The sequence below is a fragment of the Mesoplodon bidens genome (genome assembly GCF_964165515.1).
Source record: "Mesoplodon bidens genome assembly, chromosome: 1".
Taxonomy (NCBI): Eukaryota; Metazoa; Chordata; class Mammalia; order Artiodactyla; family Ziphiidae; genus Mesoplodon; species Mesoplodon bidens.
Window position 1 is genome coordinate 84,316,078 of NC_138176.1, and position 18,736 is coordinate 84,334,813.

Genomic DNA, 18,736 nt, shown 5'->3' on the forward strand with positions numbered 1-18,736 from the left:
AAATAAAATCAGAAATAAAAGAGGAGAAGGTACAACTAGCATCACAGAAATACAAAGGATCCTAAGAGATTACTAGGAACAGCTATATGCCAACAAATTGGGCAAACTATTAGAAATGGATATATTCCTAGAAATGTATAATCTCACAGACCGAATCAGGAAGAAATAGAAAATCTGAACAGAAGAGTAATGAAATTGAATCAGTAATCAAAAATATTCCAACAAAAAAATTTCCAGGACCAGGCGGCTTCACAGGTGAATTCTACCAAACATTTAAAGAGTTAACATCTCTTTCAAACTATTCCAAAAAACTGAAGAGGAGAGAACACTTCTAAATTCATTCTATGAGGCCAGCATCACCCTGGTACCAAAACCTGACAAAGACACCACAAAAAAAGGAATATTACAGGCCAGTATCACTATGAACATAGATACAAAAATCTTCAAAAAGTATTAGCAAACAAAATTCAGCAATACGTTAAAAGGATCATACACCATGATCAAGCGGGATTTTTACCAGGGATGGAAGGATGGTTCAAAATCCACAACTCAATCAACGTTATACACCACATTAACAAAATAAAGGATAAAAATCACATAATCATCTCACTAGATGCAAAAAATATTTCTGACAAAGTTCAACATCCATTTATGATAAAGAACTCTCAACAAAGTGGTTATAGAGGGAATGTACCTCAACATACTCAAGGCCGTATATGACAAACCCACAGCCAACATCAGAACCAACCGTGAAGAGTTAAAAACTTTTCCTCTAAGATCAGGAACAAGACAAAGATATGCCCCTCTCACAACATAGTATCAGAAGTCTGAGCCACAGCAAAGAGACCAAAAAAAAAAAAGGAATAAAAGGAATCCAAATTGGAAAGGAAGAAGCAAAACTGTCACTGTTTGATACTTTATATAGAAATCCCTAAAGGCTCCACCAAAAAAACTATTATAACTAATAAATGAATTCAAAAAAGTTTCAGGATACAAAATCAGTGCAAAAATCAGTTGCATTTCTAGACACTAGTAATGAACTATCAGAGAAATTAAGAAAAGGATGCCGTTTACAATTGCATCAAAAAGAATAAAATACCTAGGAATGAATCTAACCAAGGAGGCAAAAGTCTTGTACTCCAAAGACTAAGACACTGATGAAAGAAATTAAAGATTACACAAACAAATGGAAAGATATACTGTGCTCATGGATTGGAAAAATTAATATTGTTTAAATCTCCAGAGTACCCAAGGCAATCTACAGATTCAGTGCAAATCCTATCAAAAAACCAATGACATTTTTCACGGAACTAGAACAGATAACTCTAAAATTTGCATGGAATTACAAAAGACCCCAAATAACCAAAATAATTTTGAGAAAAAACAAGGCTGAAGGTATCATGCTCCCTGATTTCATGCAGTCCTACAAAGCTACAGTAATCAAAATATTATGGTACTGGCACAAAAACAGACACATAGAACAATGGAACAGAATAGAGAACACAGAAATAAACCACACTTAGATGGTCAATTAATCTATGACAAAGGAGACAAGAATATAAAATGGGGAAAAGACAGCTTCTTTAATAAATGGCGCTTGGAAAACTGGACAGCTATATGCAAAAGGATCAAACTGGAGCACTTTCTCATACCATATACAGAAATAAACTCAATATGGATTAAAGACTTAAATGTTAAGACCTGACACCATAAAACTTCTAGAAAAAAACATAGGCAGTACGTTCTTTGACATCAGTCTGAACAATATTTTTTGAATGTATCTTCTCAGGCAAGGAAAACAAATGTAAAAAGAAACAAGTAGGACTATATCAAACCAAAAGCTTTTTGAAGAAAACCATCAACAAAATGAAAAGGCAAATTACTGAATGGTAGAAGATATTTGTAAATGACATATCCAATAAGGGGCTGATATCCAAAATACATAAAAAATTCATGAAACTCAATACCATACCAAAAAAACCCAATCCATTTAAAAATGGGTAGAGGATCTGAATAGACATTACTCCAAAGAAGACATACAGATGGCCAACAGACACATGAAAAGATGTCTGTCAGAATAACTACCATCAAAATGACAAGAAATAGCCAGTGCTAGATATCAAGAAAAGGGAACCCTCATATACTATTGGTGGGATTGTAAATTGGTGCAGCCACTATGGAAAACAGTACGAAGCTTCCTCAAAAACTTAAAAATAGAACTACCATATCATCCAGCAATTTCACTTCTGAGTATTTACCCAAAGAAAACAAAAACACTAATTCAAAAACATATGTGCAAAAGACAACCCTCAGAATGGGAGAACATAGTTGCAAACGAAGCAACTGACAAAGGATTAATCTCCAAAATATACAAGCAGCTCACGCAGCTCAATATCAAAAAAACAAACAACCCAATCCAAAAATGGGCAGAAGACCTAAATAGACATTTCTCCAAAGGATATACAGATTGCCATCAAACACATGAAAGGATGCTCAACATTACTAATCATTAGAGAAATGCAAATCAAAACTACAATGAGGTATCACCTCACACTGGTCAGAATGGCCATCATCAAAAAATCTACAAACAATAAATGCTGGAGAGGGTGTGGAGAAAAGGGAACCCTCTTGCACTGTTGGTGGGAATGTTCTCCACTATGGAGAACAGTTAAAAAAAACTAAAAACTAAAAATAGTTTTAGTTTTTAGTTTTAGTTTTTAGTTTTTTAGGTTCCTTAAAAAACTAAAAATAGAACTACCATACAACCCAGCAATTCCACTACTGGGCATATACCCTGAGAAAACCATAATTCAAAAAAGTGTCATGTACCACAATATCCATTGCAGCTCTATTTACAATAGCCAGTACATGGAAGCAACCTAAGTGTCCATTGACAGATGAATGGATAAAGAAGATGTGACACATATATACAATGGAATGTTACTCAGCTATAAAAAGAAATGAAATTGAGTTATTTGTAGTGAGGTGGATGGACCTAGAGTCTGTCATACAGAGTGAAGTAAGTCAGAAAGAGAAAAACAAGTACCGTATGCTAACACATATATATGGAATCTAAGAAAACAAAATGGTTCTGAAGAACCTAGGGGCAGGACAAGAATAAAGATGCAGATGTAGAGAATGGACTTGAGGACACGAGGAGAGGGAAGGGTAAGCTGGGACGAAGTGAGAGAGTGGCATTGACATTTATACACTACCAAGTGTAAAACAGATCGCTAGTGGGAAGCAGCCACGTAGCACAGGCAGATCAGCTCAGTGCTTTGTGACCACCTAGAGAGGTGGGATAGGGAGGGTGGGAGGGAGATGCAAGAGGGAGGGAATAGGGGGATATATGTATATGTATAGCTGATTCACTTTGTTATACAGCAGAAACTAACACAACATTGTAAAGTAATTATACTCCAATAAAGATGTTAAAAATAAATAAAATAAATTAAAAAAATATGTGCACCCCTATGTTCATTGTAGTATTATTTATAATAGCCAAGATATGGAAGCAACCTAAGGTCCATTGATGGATGAATGGATAAATAAGAGTGGTATGTATATACAGTAGAATATTAGCCATAAAAAAGAGTGAAATCTTGCCATGGGACAGCATGGATGGATCTAGAGGGTATTATGCTAAGTGAAGTAAATAGACAGAGAAAGATAAATTCCATATGATCTCACTTATATGTAGAGTCTAAAAAACAAAACAAACAAACAAAACAAAATGTAAACAGACTCGCAGATACTAAGAACAAATGGGTGGTTGCCAAAGGGCAGGGGTGTGGGGGAAATGAGTGAAATACGTGAGGGAGATTAAGAAGTACAAACTTCTGATTATAAAATGAATAAGTCGTGGGGATGTAATTTTCACATGAGGAATATGGTCAGTAATACTGTAACAACTTTGTGTGGGGACAGATGGTTGCTAGACTTCAGGTGTTGATCATTTCATAGTATAAATGTCAAATCACTATTTTATACTCCTGAAGCTAACATAATATTGTATGTCAACTATATTTCAATTAAAAAAATAAGTAGATGAGATATATATAATATACAGATATATATACAGATATAGATAATTATAGATATAATTATCAGTAATATATAATTATATACATATAATTATATTAATATATAATATATTGCTGATAATATTTTTTTAATCTTTATTGGAGTATAGTTGCTTTACAATGTTGTATTAGCTTCTACTGCACAGCAAAATGAATCATCCATACATATACATATATCCCCTCCCTTTTGGATTTCCCTCCCAGTTAGGACACCACAGTGCATTAAGTAGAGTTTCCTGTGCTATACAGTATGTTCTCATCAGCTGTCTATTTTATACATAGTATCAATAGTGTATATGTGTCAATCCCAATCTCCCAGTTCCTCCCACCCTACCCCTTTCCCCCATGGTATCCATATATTTGTTCTCTATGTCTGTGTCTCTATTTCTGCTTGGCAAATAAGGTCATCTATACCATTTTTCTAGATTCCATGTACATGCATTAATATACAATATTTGTTTTTCGCTTTCTGACTTACTTCACTCTGTATGACACTCTAGGTCCATCCATGTCTCTACAAATGACCCAGTTTTGTTCCTTTTTATGGCTGAGTAGTATTCCATTGTATATATGTACCACATCTTCTTTATCTATTTTATGCCACTTTTAAAAAAAATTATCAAGCACTTCCTCATCATAATTCTCTGAGTTAGATAATTGTCTCGACTTTAATAAATGAAGGGAAAAGTTCAGAGAGATGATATGTATTATCTATTACTAACAACAACCATATTAGGAGTAGTAATAGTAGCAGCAGCAATAATAGAGGGATGGCAACTAATAATTGCTGAACACATACAATCATGAGAGGGTCTCTGAATAATATGTATATCTGTTTATCCCAAAAAAACACTGAGACCGTGAACATGATGGGTCAGAACTTCCAGATATCAGCTACACTATTAAGAAAAGATTTTGCTGTGGATCCAGCAGTACTGTGGAAGGGTGGGGAAAGATTTGGTGTGGTAGAGTAAAAAGAGTACCTAATATGGAATCAGGTGATCTATATCCTTAACCTTGGATCTACCACTAATTTTATCTTTGAAAATGGGCAAGTCATTTCTCCTTAGTTTCTTCGTATATAAAAGAAATGTTGACTAAGATCCTTTACAAATCTACCATTTAATGTTACTTTTTGCCTCATTGAGGTGGGCACTCAACTACCAGAGTCTGGGGGAGGGGGAGAGAGGAATAAATTATAGATTTACTTTACCATGATATCCATTTTTGAAGAATAATCACTATCTTTGGGGAGTCTAAGACTTAAAGGTTGAAAAGTCTTATATTTTGAAGACCAAAGATATATCTGAAAAAAAACAATCTGTTTCTTTCAATATATGTTCTTGCATAGTTTCACTTAAACAGAATGTCCTTCTTTTGACAACTGGTGAACTACGTCCCTGAGGGGTAAAGGGAGATATATTTTATGTACTAGGTACTACTTCCTTTGATACATGAAGAATAAACTTTTCATTTAACTTCCTTTTTCTAGCTGACATTTTTTGCTGATTTATTGCAGCTAAAGGATAAATATAAGTATGTATTTATGTAATCTCAGAAGCTTCTTGCTAGTTGTAAGGTGGTAAAGAAACCACTTTCCATCATTTAATTCTCTCATGTCTAAAGGAGTAGTTTTACCTTTTGAATGCTAAAGGAAGATATCTTCTCAAGGCCATGCTCTACCTGATATATATTTTTTAATTATGTATTTCAGGCCCTGCTTGATACTCAGAATCTTTTGCGTGCACAAATCACAAATTTTACATTCAACCTGGGATTTTCAGGGAAATTTTACCATACAGGTAAGAAAAAGGAGATTAACTGTTCTCATTAAAGCCTCTCTGACCACTCTTTTTAAAATTAGGACCCCTCTTCACACCTTCCTGTATTCCCTGTGTCTCTCCCCTACTTTATTTTCTTCATATTATTCAATTTCATTTAACCTATTATTTTTTCACCTTTACAAAATTAATAGTTGGAAAGTTTATTCACCATATTATTATTTAATGGGCTTTTTTCTATTGAACTATAATTTACATATATAAAACTGCATAAGTAATAGGTATAGTGCTCAATGAATTTTCACAAAGTGTACAGAGCTCCATAACCAGCATGCAGATCAAGAAGGAGATACTTCCAGAATCTCACACACCCCCTCCCTTGTGCTGCCTTAGTCACGAGCTTCCCTCAAAGAAAACCACTATCCTAACTTCTAATATCATAAATTAGTTTGCCTGGCTTTGAGGTGTGTATAAAAGTATGGACTCTTATATAGTATGGACTCTTCTATATACAGCTTGTTTTGTTCAACATTATTTTGGTTTTGCAGACATCATTGTGTATAGTTGTAATTCTTTCATCGTCATTGTTCTGTAGTATTCCATTTTTTAAATTTACCAGAATTTCTTTATTCCATTCCTCCAGTGTGGATGGTTGGGTTGTTTCCAGTCTTTGGCTTTTTTTTGCATAGTTGTGTTAAGAACATTTTTGTACCTGTCCTTCAGAGGACATATGTATTCTTTTCTGTTGGTTATCAACCAGGAGTTAGAATTGCTAGTTATGTGGTACATTGATGATCAGCTTTAGTAGAAAATGCCAAACAGATTTTCAGAGTGGTTGTACCAGTTTTTATTTCCAACAGTATGTAAGTTTTCCTGTTGCTCTACATTCTCACCAGTATTTATTTGTCTTTTTAACTCTAGCCTTTCTGGTGGGCAGTAGAGATATCACATTATATATGATTTAAATGCACATTTCACTAAGTTGTGAAATGGAGCTTCTTTCATATATTTATTGACCATTTGGATATCTTCTGTTTTGAAATACCTCAGTGTTTTTTTTTTTATTGAGTTGTCTGCTTTTACTTATTGATTTGTAGAAATTCGTTATATACTCTTAATGAGCCCTTTGTCAGTTATCTGTGTTGCAAATACTTTCTCCTAATGTGTGGTTTATCTTTTTTACATTCCTACTGGTATTTTTTGATGAACAAACATTTTAATGTAGTCCAATTTATCTTTTTTTTTCCTTTTTTGTGTCTTTTTAAAGACATCTCTGCATGCCACAAGATCATGAAAATATATTCCTACATGCTTAAAATGTATGTATCTGGGATCCATCTGGAATTGATTTTTGTGTATGTGTGAGATAAGGGCCAAGATACCTTCTTTTTTTCCATAAAGATGTCAAGTTGGTACCAAGTATTGAAAAGACCATCCTTTTCTCACTGTACCATGGTACCATCATTGTCACAAATTAGATGACCATATATATGTGTACTCTGTTTCTGTACTCTCCTGTCCATTGGTTCCATTTGTGTCATCATACTGTCTTATTTACTGTAATTTTATAATTAATTTTAATATCTGCCATTGTAAGTCCTCTAAGTTTGTTCATCTTCTTCAAGATTGCCTTGGCAATTCTTGGCCCTTTGCATTTTTATGTAAAGTTTAAAATCAGCTTACCAATATCCACAAAGAACCTCAAATTTTTATTTTAAATTTTTTATTTTATTTAAATTTAAAACCTTAAATTTTTATTTAAATTACATTAAATCTATTAATTAGTTTGGGGAGAATTGCTATCCTAAATATTGATTCTTCCTATTCTTGAACACATTTAGGACCTCTTTAACTACACCTGATACAACTTTATTGTTTTTATATTAATTCCTTGGTGGGGTTTTTTGATGCAATAGTAAATGGTGTCTTTTTTTAAAGTTTTCCATTTCTCTGTTGTTAGTATAATAATAATAATATAATTGATTTTGTATACGATCTTGTATTTAGCAACCTTGCTACATTCACTTATTAATTTTATAGTTTATAGATTCTTTTGGATTTTCTACCTATTCAATCATATAATTTTTGAATAGTAAAAATTTTATTTCTTTCTTTCTAAGCTTTATGAATTTTTTTCTTTTCCTTGCCTATTGCACTAGCTTGGATCTCCCATAAGCATTAAAGATGGTGATAGTAACACTCATATCTTGTTCCTGACCTCAGGGGAAATTCTTCAGTAGTTTTCTTCCTGTTCTTGAGGGGAATTCTTTCAATGGACAGTTTTATAGAAAGTCTTTATTAGCTTAAGAAAGCTCCTTTCTATTCCTAGATTTCTAAATGTTTCATCATGAATGTACTTTATTTTTAAATTATCTATTTCTTTCTTCCCTCACTAAAATGAACTCTACAAAGGCTTTACTGCTGTAACACCAGCAAGTAGGACAGTGCCTATTGAAAAAAAAATGAATTAATGAATAAATGATTGAATGAAAATGAAATTACCTTTATTTTAACTATTAGTATTTATATGGAACAAGGTCAGAGAATAAAATGTGACCATGTTGTGTTATAAAAGAAAATCACTCTAAATATTAAGAATAATTAAAACTTTTTCCCAAACATAATAGAAATATAATAAAGCACTCCTGGCAACTCAGTTTTTTGCCCAGTGATGAATGCTAAGAATGACTGTAGCCAGTGGCTCTCCTTCATTCTTGTTTCTGAAAGATTTGTCTTCTTTCCTTACTTGGGTACTTCCCACAGCTCACAGTAGGTAGGTATATCCTCTCTGTAAGCCAGGGACAGTAGAACACAGGAGGAATCTAAGGAGAAGGCTTGAAAAGAGTTTTGTTGGGTTTCCCTGGTGGCGCAGTGGTTGAGAGTCCGCCTGCCGATGCAGGGGACGCGGGTTCGTGCCCCGGTCTGGGAAGATCCCACATGCTGCGGAGCGGCTGGGCCCGTGAGCCATGGCCGCTGGGCCTGCGCATCCGGAGCCTGTGCTCCGCAACGGGAGAGGCCGCAACAGTGAGAGGCCCGCGTACCGCAAAAAAAAAAAAAAGAGTTTTGTTGTCTGTATAAGACCTGCAAGCTTCCACAAAAACTTAGCTAGACTTGTCTAAAACCAGTAAAATCAGTTTTCAATGGGAACAGATATAAAATTTAATACTCTGAATCCTTCAAAAATTAAATATTGTAAAGTTTAATTGAATTACACGGCCTTCATTTCTAAATGAGTAACTCCTTTTTCTATTAAAAATTCTATTTTATTCAGTCTTTAAGGGAAGGAGAAAAACAGCACTGTCATACTAGTAAGACTTCATTTCAGGAGAGGGTTTCATCTTGTTTGATGTACTTTACTTTTTGAAAGACTTGTGCATTTTGTGAGAAATAGAGAGATGAAAGAATAAAAATTAAAGTTCCCTTTTAGTGAGCAGCACCATATTCTAGGTACTTAGCTAAGCACTTTTCATGTACCTTTTCATTGAATCCTAGGAGTTAAAGAATGTGTTACCTTGTTTTCTAGATAATTACATAGAAACTTAGAGGGGCCCAAGGTCATATAGCTACTTAAGTGTCAAAAAATACTCTTAACTTAAGGTCAGTCAGAGCCCAAGTCTTATGTATTAGAAAAAAAATGGGTTTTTATCATTTAATTGGCAATCCTTGATTAAGGAAGCTGAATGGCAAAAGGTTCCTTCCCCTTATCTATAGGTTCTTTAGGTTTGTATATTTTCCCAAATCACTGAGAGTATTTGTAAATTCTATCACAGAATTAATTAACAATGTGAAGAGCAATGTTACATGAATTAGTAAATGCTAATCTTATTTCTAAACTCCACATTTGGTCAGTGAATGATGGTTAAGGGTCCTGAATTTAGAGTTGTGTAATATGGGTTAGATTTCAGGTTCTGAATTCAGGTTCTATCCCAGTATTCCCAGTGACTTGTGACAAATTACTTTGCCTCTCCAAATATCAATTTCCTTATCTGTAAAATGGCATTAGCAGTAGCCCCTAGCGCATAGGGTTGTAGTGAGAATTAAATGAGACTATACTTGAAAAACACTTAAGACAGTCTCAATCAATAATGGTTTTTAATATAATATCAGAGTAGGAAATACTACAGATAAAATACTGAAGAGACATAAGTTATTTAAATAGATATATAATAAAATAATAATTTGCATTAACTATAAAATTTCAGTGTAGTTTTGTAACAACTTAAGAAATGACACTTAAAGTTGAGGAATTTGGGCTTCCCTGGTGGCGCAGTGGTTCGGAGTCTGCCTGCCAATGCAGGGGACACAGGTTTGAGCCCTGGTCTGGGAAGATCCCACATGCCGCGGAGCGACTAAGCCCGTGTGCCGCAACTACTGAGCCTGTGCGTCTGGAGCCTGTGCTCCGCAACAGGAGAGGCTGTGACAGTGAGAGGCCCGCGCACCGCGATGAAGAGTGGCCCCCGCTCGCCGCAACTGGAGAAAGCCCTCGCACAGAAACGAAGACTCAACACAGCCAAAAATAAATAAATAAATTTATTTAAAAAAAAAAAATTGAGGAATTTGACTTCTAGTTCTCTCTCCAGTTCTGCCAAAAGTGTGTAAAGTGGAGGAATAAAGGAGTGGCAAGAGGCCAGCACAATCCAACCATGAATAATTATGTTTCAGCTGTTTTTTATCATGATGTTTAAAGTGTTAGGCAAAGACACTTGTTCTCAATATAATTAATTCTGATGTAAAACATCCCCAAAGTAGGATTAAAGGAAATCAGATAAGAGAGAGTTATAAAGAAAAAAGGAAAGGCATACAATTATGCCTACTATGATTTTATATGTCTGTCAGAGGGCAGACATTGTTTGTCTGACTCTTGCATGATTAAAATGTATGAATATTTTAATAGCAGATTTCACCATGATATTCAGGAAAGGACATCAAATACCTGAGCAATCTTTCCAAAGAATTCTGAAATCTGTTTTGCTGTCCTCATAAATAAACTTTGGGTAAAGGCCAACTAGAAAAATAAATAAAGAGATAAGAAGAAGGATGCAGGTAAAGATAGGAGTTATAGGAGTCGGGGAATAAAGATTAAAAGTAGTACGAAGGGTGACTTTTCATAAACTAGGAAATCTCAGCTCACTTTTCCCAGGGGAGGTGGAAATCAGAAATGAACTGATTACTGGGAAACCCCAAGAGACATCTGCCTATTTTCAGTATGGGAAAGTAAAACTGAAACAAGTAACTAACTGTAATCTTAACTAATACGGTGTCCTGAGGACAAACAAAATGTTAAACAAGAGGAGAGTATGTAACTAGAGATGTTTAATTGCAGGGAAACCAAATGACATCATCCTTATGTAAAAACAAAACAACAACAAAAAAAACCCAACATGTATTTAAGCATCACCAGTCGCACATAGCTAATGTTTCTTTACCAGGGCTGCCTTATTTACCACCTAAAAGGTAGCAGGGTGCAAGACTTTGCGATGATTGGGGTCATCAGATATTCTAAGCCCCTACCTCCATTTTCCTATTCCTTTGCATTCCTCTCTAGATGGCTTCCCAGAGCTGTAAGATAATCACTCAGAAGCCCCAAGAATGCTCGATGTGGGTGACTCGTTTATCAGGCCAGTCAGTTAATATAATGGCTTGATCAGTTCTTACATTCTTAAATACAGTGTCCCCTCTGCCACATAACACTCATGTCAGTGCCCCCCCATGCAGTATTACAGTGAAAAAAAAAAACAAACAAACACAGAGACATGTAGAAGAACAGGAGCAAGAGATACAGGAGGGAAAGACGTGGGCATTTTAGATTACCCAGTATGTGCCGGGACTGTGTAGACACTTCCTCCCAAATAGAATAAAATAGGTATTGCTATCCGTGTGTTTTGCCTACATGAATACCAACATTAAAGGAGTTATGTGACTTGCCCACAGTTACACAACTCAAATGTGTTGGAAACTACAAATAAACTAAACACTTCTGACTCCAAAGGCTATACTTGTTCAACTACACTGTGGTAACATGAGTGTATGATGAAGAGGAAAAAATAAGGGAAATAAAACAGATTCAAGTTAAAGATGCCCTTTACAGAGAGAGAAAAAGTTCCTTCATATCAGCAGAGTATTGATACTTAAGTATATGAAAGTGAAATTGAAGACTTTCCTTGTTGAAAGATTATTTTACTCCACTCAGTCTATATCACTAATTCTGTTCTTCCTGCATACAGTGGAGCAACCATACAGCCTCATACTACACCTTTATCTTTGGTCTCCTTCACTGCACAGTAAATCATAGGATCTGATTCTTTTCCTATCAATAGGCTCTGCCTTCCTTCTCTTGGAAAATTAAATGAAAGAAGAGTGGTAACAAGCACCGGGCTCAGTTGGCTGAGCCGGGGAAGCAGTCCACCCTCCATCTTTAGCCCCTAGCACCCTATTAGAACCGGTCACATCAGAACTGCTATTGAAAATATGAGAGGAGGTTTTTTTCTCCACAAAGAAGGGACATGATTTGAAGAAACCCCTGTTCTAGGACCTTACTGGATTCAGTGTTGTGGCTGAAATTAAAGTGTGGCTGCATAATTTTGTGATGATTAATATCATTTTATGATATGCCAGGACAGGCACCTTACACTGCTCTCATTTCATGCTTTAGTAAAGAAACTCTGCCTGGGGAAATACAAAAAGAGACTCCTACCCCCTCACATAAGTTAGAGAACTGTGTAATTTCTCACACTCAACTAAACTGCAGGTCGTGGAAAAGGGAGGCATTAAAACAAGCTCAAATATGAATCATCAGAGGAACAACAACAAAGCTGACTCTCAAGGAAATAGAGGTCTCTTGATGGAAAGTTTGCTTCCAAGAACTTGAGAGAAAGGGCAAACATGAGGAACATAAGTAGCACCAAGGAGCATGGTGGTACTTGGATTGTTTTACAATGACTTCACCACTTCTCACCTTCTTTCTATCACTGTCTTTGCTTTCTCTTTCCTTCAGTTTTCTCTCATTTTCTCAATAATAATTCCTATATTTCCCTTTTTTCTCCTTTTTATGCCTTACTTTTCACTAAATATATACTAAATACCTTCTTCTCAGACCTAAGGAGTAACCCAAATAAATTATGGAATTGTTTTGTTGCAACTGTTGTGTCACAACCCATGTCTAATGATCAACCATTAGAGCTCTGCTGCACATTTCCTCACTCATATTCCCTTGACTACATTCCCGACTTATCCCCCATTCTCTCCAAACTGCAAATTATATAAATATCCTAAAAGTTAGAAGTTCTAAAGTCCTTTGGAATGGTTGTGTACTTCCATCTTGCAGTGATTTTATATCCATGTCTCATGTTTTAAAACTTTAAAAAGAGTTGTATCACAGTCTCTGGTTGTTCCCCAAGTAACAGATTTTCCTTTGTTACATTTCATGTTCCAAGTCTTATATGTATCTAAGATAGTATAAATGGTACCTTCTAAATATATATATACGATTACATAATTAGATGCATGGACGGATGGGTGGATGGACAGATAGATATACAGATAAAGAGACAATCAGTATAACTAAAATTAATTGAATAATCTTTCTCCTCTCCACCCCACCCCCACCCAAGGAACTGAAGAGGAAGATGAAGGGGATGACCGTCTTTTGGGGTCTGTGGATGAGTTCTGGTGGTTTCCACATATGTGGAGCCACATGCAGCCCCACCTCTTCCATAATGAGTCATCTTTGGTGGAGCAGATGATTCTTAACAAAAAATTTGCCTTAGTAAGTAACTCACTTTGAACACTACATTGAACTAATGTGCAATGACTACAGAAATGACCAGCTTTTTATACTGAGAATGTCTTAGAGATTTTTGGCATATTGGCACTTTTTAAGCAGGCTTTTCTATGTGATCATTGGAACAGTTTGGTAGTGCATCCTTTCAATATGTGACTTTTGACTTTGTATTGGGTGCTCATCACTATGCTTAATGCTTTGAGGGGTCTACTTTAAAAGGAACTTCGCAAGACACTCACAGGACTCAGTTACATGACATTATAGTCAGAGCTCATAAAAGATGGTTCCGATCCAGAAGGAGCTTCCTGCTGCACTTCAAAAGAAAAATATACACATAAAACAATTTTCCACATAGAAAGCAAACTTATGGTTACCAAAGGGGATGGGGGAGGGATGAAGTAGGAGTTTGGGATTAGCAGATACAAACTACTATATATAAAATAGATAAACAAAAAGGTTTTACTGTATAACACAGGGAACTATATTCAATATCGTGTAATTAACCATAACGGAAAAGAATATGAAAAAGAATATGTGTGTGTGTATATATATATATATATATATATATATATATATATATATATATAATTGAATCACTTTGCTGTACACCAGAAACTAACACAACATTGTAAATCAACTATAGTTCAATCTTTTTTAAAAGTCTCCAATAAAATGAGATATTCCAGGACCTAGTACCAAACCGTGTAGACATAAAACCTACAGTTCAGAGAAGTAAGTGTCATTGGGAGTGCCCAGGGAAATGCTGTGCAAATAGGAGTTTAGGTACACTCTGAAATAAGAATAAGATTTAAGCGTCAGGGAGAATTTGTAGTTAAATGAGCCTGAGGGAAAACACCAGGTAGGAGACCATATTGTGGGTATGAGGTAATGAAGAGTCGATCCAGAAAGGCAATAGAATTGGGAAGAAAACTATTTCAAAGACATCACACCTATAATATAGGATGGAACATTCACTTGACTGAGCAGGATACACTGTTTTATACTATAGGGATTCTGATTCTGGACAGGGAAATTTACAGTAAAAGCTCCAATACATACAGTACATTGTAAGATGTGCTTGTGATGAGCGGAGACAGTATAGAGTGATTAACAAGCCAATAAGGCTTATGTTTGGGGTGGGGAGGATGTTTTATCTTTGTTTCTATGAATTATTCTAATGGGCACACAAACATGTAGAGGGAGTCCAGACAAGTAATTGTTTATTTACCCAGCATTCTCCCTCCCTGGGCAGGGAGTACTTTGGGGGCAGGAACTATATTCTGTCTATCACAGTTCCTTGCTCATAAACGTACTCCGTGAGTATGTGTAGTATAAATGATCAAGGCAGCAGAAATTACCACTCAAAAAGCAAGTGAAGTGTAATATATCTTTATGTATTACAGCATTTCTCTTATTTGCAAACTCCAAAACTTACATTACAATGTTCACAGATTATGTTGTTAATAAATCTAAAAACATCAAATCATGTTTCTAGGTAAATTCTACTAAATGTAGACTAAACCTAGAGTGCAAAATAATTAAAATACACTACACTGGTTAATTTGGATATGAGTTGGAAAATTCTAAAATATAACCACTCCACTGACAGACAGAAAATGTTTTTCTAGAGATTTGAAGTCCTGACCCTAAAACTAGAAATGACTGATTTGAAGTATAATCTGCTCAATTTTGAGATTTCCTACACATACATGCCTTTCCTAACGTTATAGTTCCTAAACCCTGAAGATATACTATTTCCATACATACCTGCCCTTAACATATTTATACTCTAAAATGGCATAGAGAGATTGTGGCTGTACTCTGTGGAAACAAGAGCACGTGTTACATCTCCCTTGGCTGGCCACCCAGCCATGTTAACTATTAGTTTTTTTGGCTAATCAGAATTTAAGAAAGTACTGATGCCCACTTGCCCACTTACCATGGAATGTATTCTACATAAACTTGTAAAGCCCCAAGATGTTTTAGTTGAAACACATGATACCTTACTCAAATTTGTACAAGAAAAGGTTAGAATTTATAAAATATATTGCTTTTTCCATGAGGATATAGAAGACCAAATACTTATGGGTAGTATCAGGAGCTCATACTTACCTTTTAACTTCAGTCTACTCCCCAAAATAGACAGCTTCAAGTATACCTTTGCCAGGCATTGATATTTTGTCAAGAAAGCAAGAATAGTGTCCTACATGCTAATATTGCGTATATATTTTGACAGTATTTGCAAACTCCTGTGAGATGGAGAGCCAGTATTTTTTCACCAAAAGTATAAACAGGAATAGTAAACAGCATGTAAAAGTGGGTAAACATTGCCACAGTTTGTAATACAGAGCACTAAAAATCCCCTCAGTGCAGCAAACATTAATTCTATGATCTTCAGAAGTCTAAAAGACTGCCAATATTAGCAACATTAATCAGCAAGAGAGGATGTGGAGAAGAAAATTACTTTGTAGTTTATTTTTAAATCTGTGGAGAAAGAGAGGAATTTGTAAAAGAAGAAAATACATAAAGTAAAAGAGTGTACCAATAAAAGATAAATTAAGAAGTGAGGAGGAAGATTTTTAGGTTTGTTGTTATTGTTGTTTAGGTAGCCTTCAAAAAAAGTTTATCAAGGCAGATTTGATGAAAGACATGACATTCACTGTTATATTCTCCTGAAAATAGAACATTATCTAAAATAATGGTATTCTATTATGACTTGGATGAATGAATCAATGCATGCCAATATTATGGTTACACCTAACAGATGTAAATACTTGAAAGTACATACAGTAAGAACCGATGCACAGGAGTTATACATTTTTTGGAATTCTCAACTACAGAGCCTCATGAATTGAAAGAATAATTCAAAATTGAAATTTAGTCATTCTTAACCTCAAGTGCCAAGCAGAAGATATTTCTTAAAAATGTCATTCCTAGCTTCAGGTTGACAAGCCAAATTATGGTCCTTGAGGCTGTAGAGAACATTCATAAAAGTTTAATCAAATACAGAACTGGTCTGCTTTTTTGTCAGAAGAGGACACACATGAAAAGAGGTTGAATCCAGGGTCAGTCCCTCCCCAGACATAACAATGTGAAAGAGAACAGAAGCATTTGGGAACAGTGATTAGTACATAACACACATTCAGTAGATAACAGCTGTTGTTTTTATTATCATTATATTCAGTATCATAAAACTGCCATCTTCAGTTTTTACCTAGGTTCCTGAGGTGTTTAGAGTGACAGGTAAAAGGGACAAAAATCCTCAAGTTTAAAAGCTTATTCTGTATTGGAAAGACATTTGGTTCATGTGAATTCTACACATTTTCTAATGTGTGGTAACTCTTTTACTTCCCACTAAGGCATTAGGGTTACAAAGCTGCTTTGCTGCTAAATTTAAAGATGTAATAAGAAAAGTTCAAGTGTTTTATTTTCTTTTTTTAATATAATCTGTATTATTTCCTTTAATTCTTACAGCAACCCTGAATTGTAAGTATATTTATTCTCACACTATAGAGAATAAAACTGAAAAGTCAGAGAAATACAGTGACACACTCATGATGATAAAGCTCACTAGTCGTAGAATTTAAAACCAGAAATCCTGGGGACTTCCCTGGCGGTCCAGTGGTTAAGACTCCATGCTTCCACTGCAGGGGGCGCGGGTTCAATCCCTAGTTGGGGGAATTAAGATCCCACAGGGCACGTGGCGCAGCCAAAACAAACAAACAGAAAACCCGAGAAATCCTGGTTTTCTAAAACTGCATAAATTGTGATCTCCAAGTTTCCTCACTAGCCTCCCAAACCAATTCACACATGTAAGTCTAGATTTCTCTTTTGCCTGGTAATCCAAGGGGGTATCTGGTAATTCTGCTAACATAAAAGGAATTGAGCGCTAGAGGTGGAACTAATAGGGCAACTTTTCCCTTAGGTTCCCAAAGGTTCCCTACAGTAGGCAGAGGTTCTACAATGTTGGGAAGGGAGACAAACAACTGAATCTGAGGAACTTTCCACATGACTATCATTTATCATGTATGGATATAGAGTCTACTCTTATTCAAAGAAACTATTTTGGAGGAATTCTGCCTCAACTCTCGTCTCACTAGATCTAAGAACCAGCAGTATTGTGCTGATATTGCATTTCTAAATTGGGTCACGTTCTGCTTTTTTCCACCAGCTTGGAAGCTCTAAATTTAAAGATGAGCATGCGTGTTTCCCAATGAAGGAACTGAAAGACATACAAAGAAGCAACTAGGTGTTCAAACAAGACTAGAGGCCACGGATAAAATGTAGTATTCACATGAGTGATTGAGTTAGAGGACACTTAAATACTTTTCCAGCTCAGAGAATCTGAGACTATGATGTAAGACTCTTTGGTTGGGCCTTCTCTATCACCATCTACAGCCAAACACCTGCTATTTTCATTGAGTTTTAGCAAACATATCTGACCTATTAATCCTTTTGCACAATGTGGACACTTCTATCTCTCAAGGGAATTTAATGTCTGTTTTAATTTACTTTGAAAGCTCTGTCTAATTGCTTACTGTGGAAGGTCAAGCAAATCCTTTAAGCAAACTTGCATTTGATGATTACAGCCATCAGGAAATACAGCTTTAGAGGTTGATTGGAAAAATATTTTTAGTTATCAAATATGGGCTAATTCACTTATCAAAATGAAATTTCAACAGGGGATTTTTTTGGAAAGGTACCATTTTTGAAGCAAAGATTAATTGTAACATTAATTATTGACCTACAACACAGTAGAAATATCTATTATACAGTTTTTAAAATTCCATTGGAAAAATAAAATAACTTATTGCATTTAAACCTCAACAAATATCATCAGTATATATACTCTCAGAGAATTGGATTTACATTTTAGTGAATTATGGTAGTTTAATTTTTAGAGATAAAATAATTAGTAGAAATTTTATCATAGAACTCATTGCCAATATCAATGATACTTAGCACTATTTACAGACAATACCATTAAAATTAGTAGTAGTGAAACAATGTTCCCGATCCTGAAAACATAAAATCTTGCCCAAGATTGTACTTTTTGATTGTATTATCATTATTCTTTCAAACAGTATCCTTTT

The 18,736-nt window shown here is 35.2% G+C and overlaps 1 protein-coding gene across 1 annotated transcript in view; it reads left to right on the forward strand.

Annotated features, from left to right (window-relative positions):
• LOC308613262 (bifunctional heparan sulfate N-deacetylase/N-sulfotransferase 3) overlaps positions 1–18,736 on the forward strand; it is a gene marked incomplete at its 3' end in the record, with an annotated part of 144,670 nt that overhangs the window by 41,642 nt on the left and 84,292 nt on the right. The window contains exons 2-3 of the mRNA XM_081226474.1: positions 5,797–5,884; positions 13,474–13,628. Coding sequence (XP_081082600.1) covers positions 5,797–5,884; positions 13,474–13,628 — 243 coding nt within the window. The remainder of the gene's footprint in view (positions 1–5,796; positions 5,885–13,473; positions 13,629–18,736) is intronic.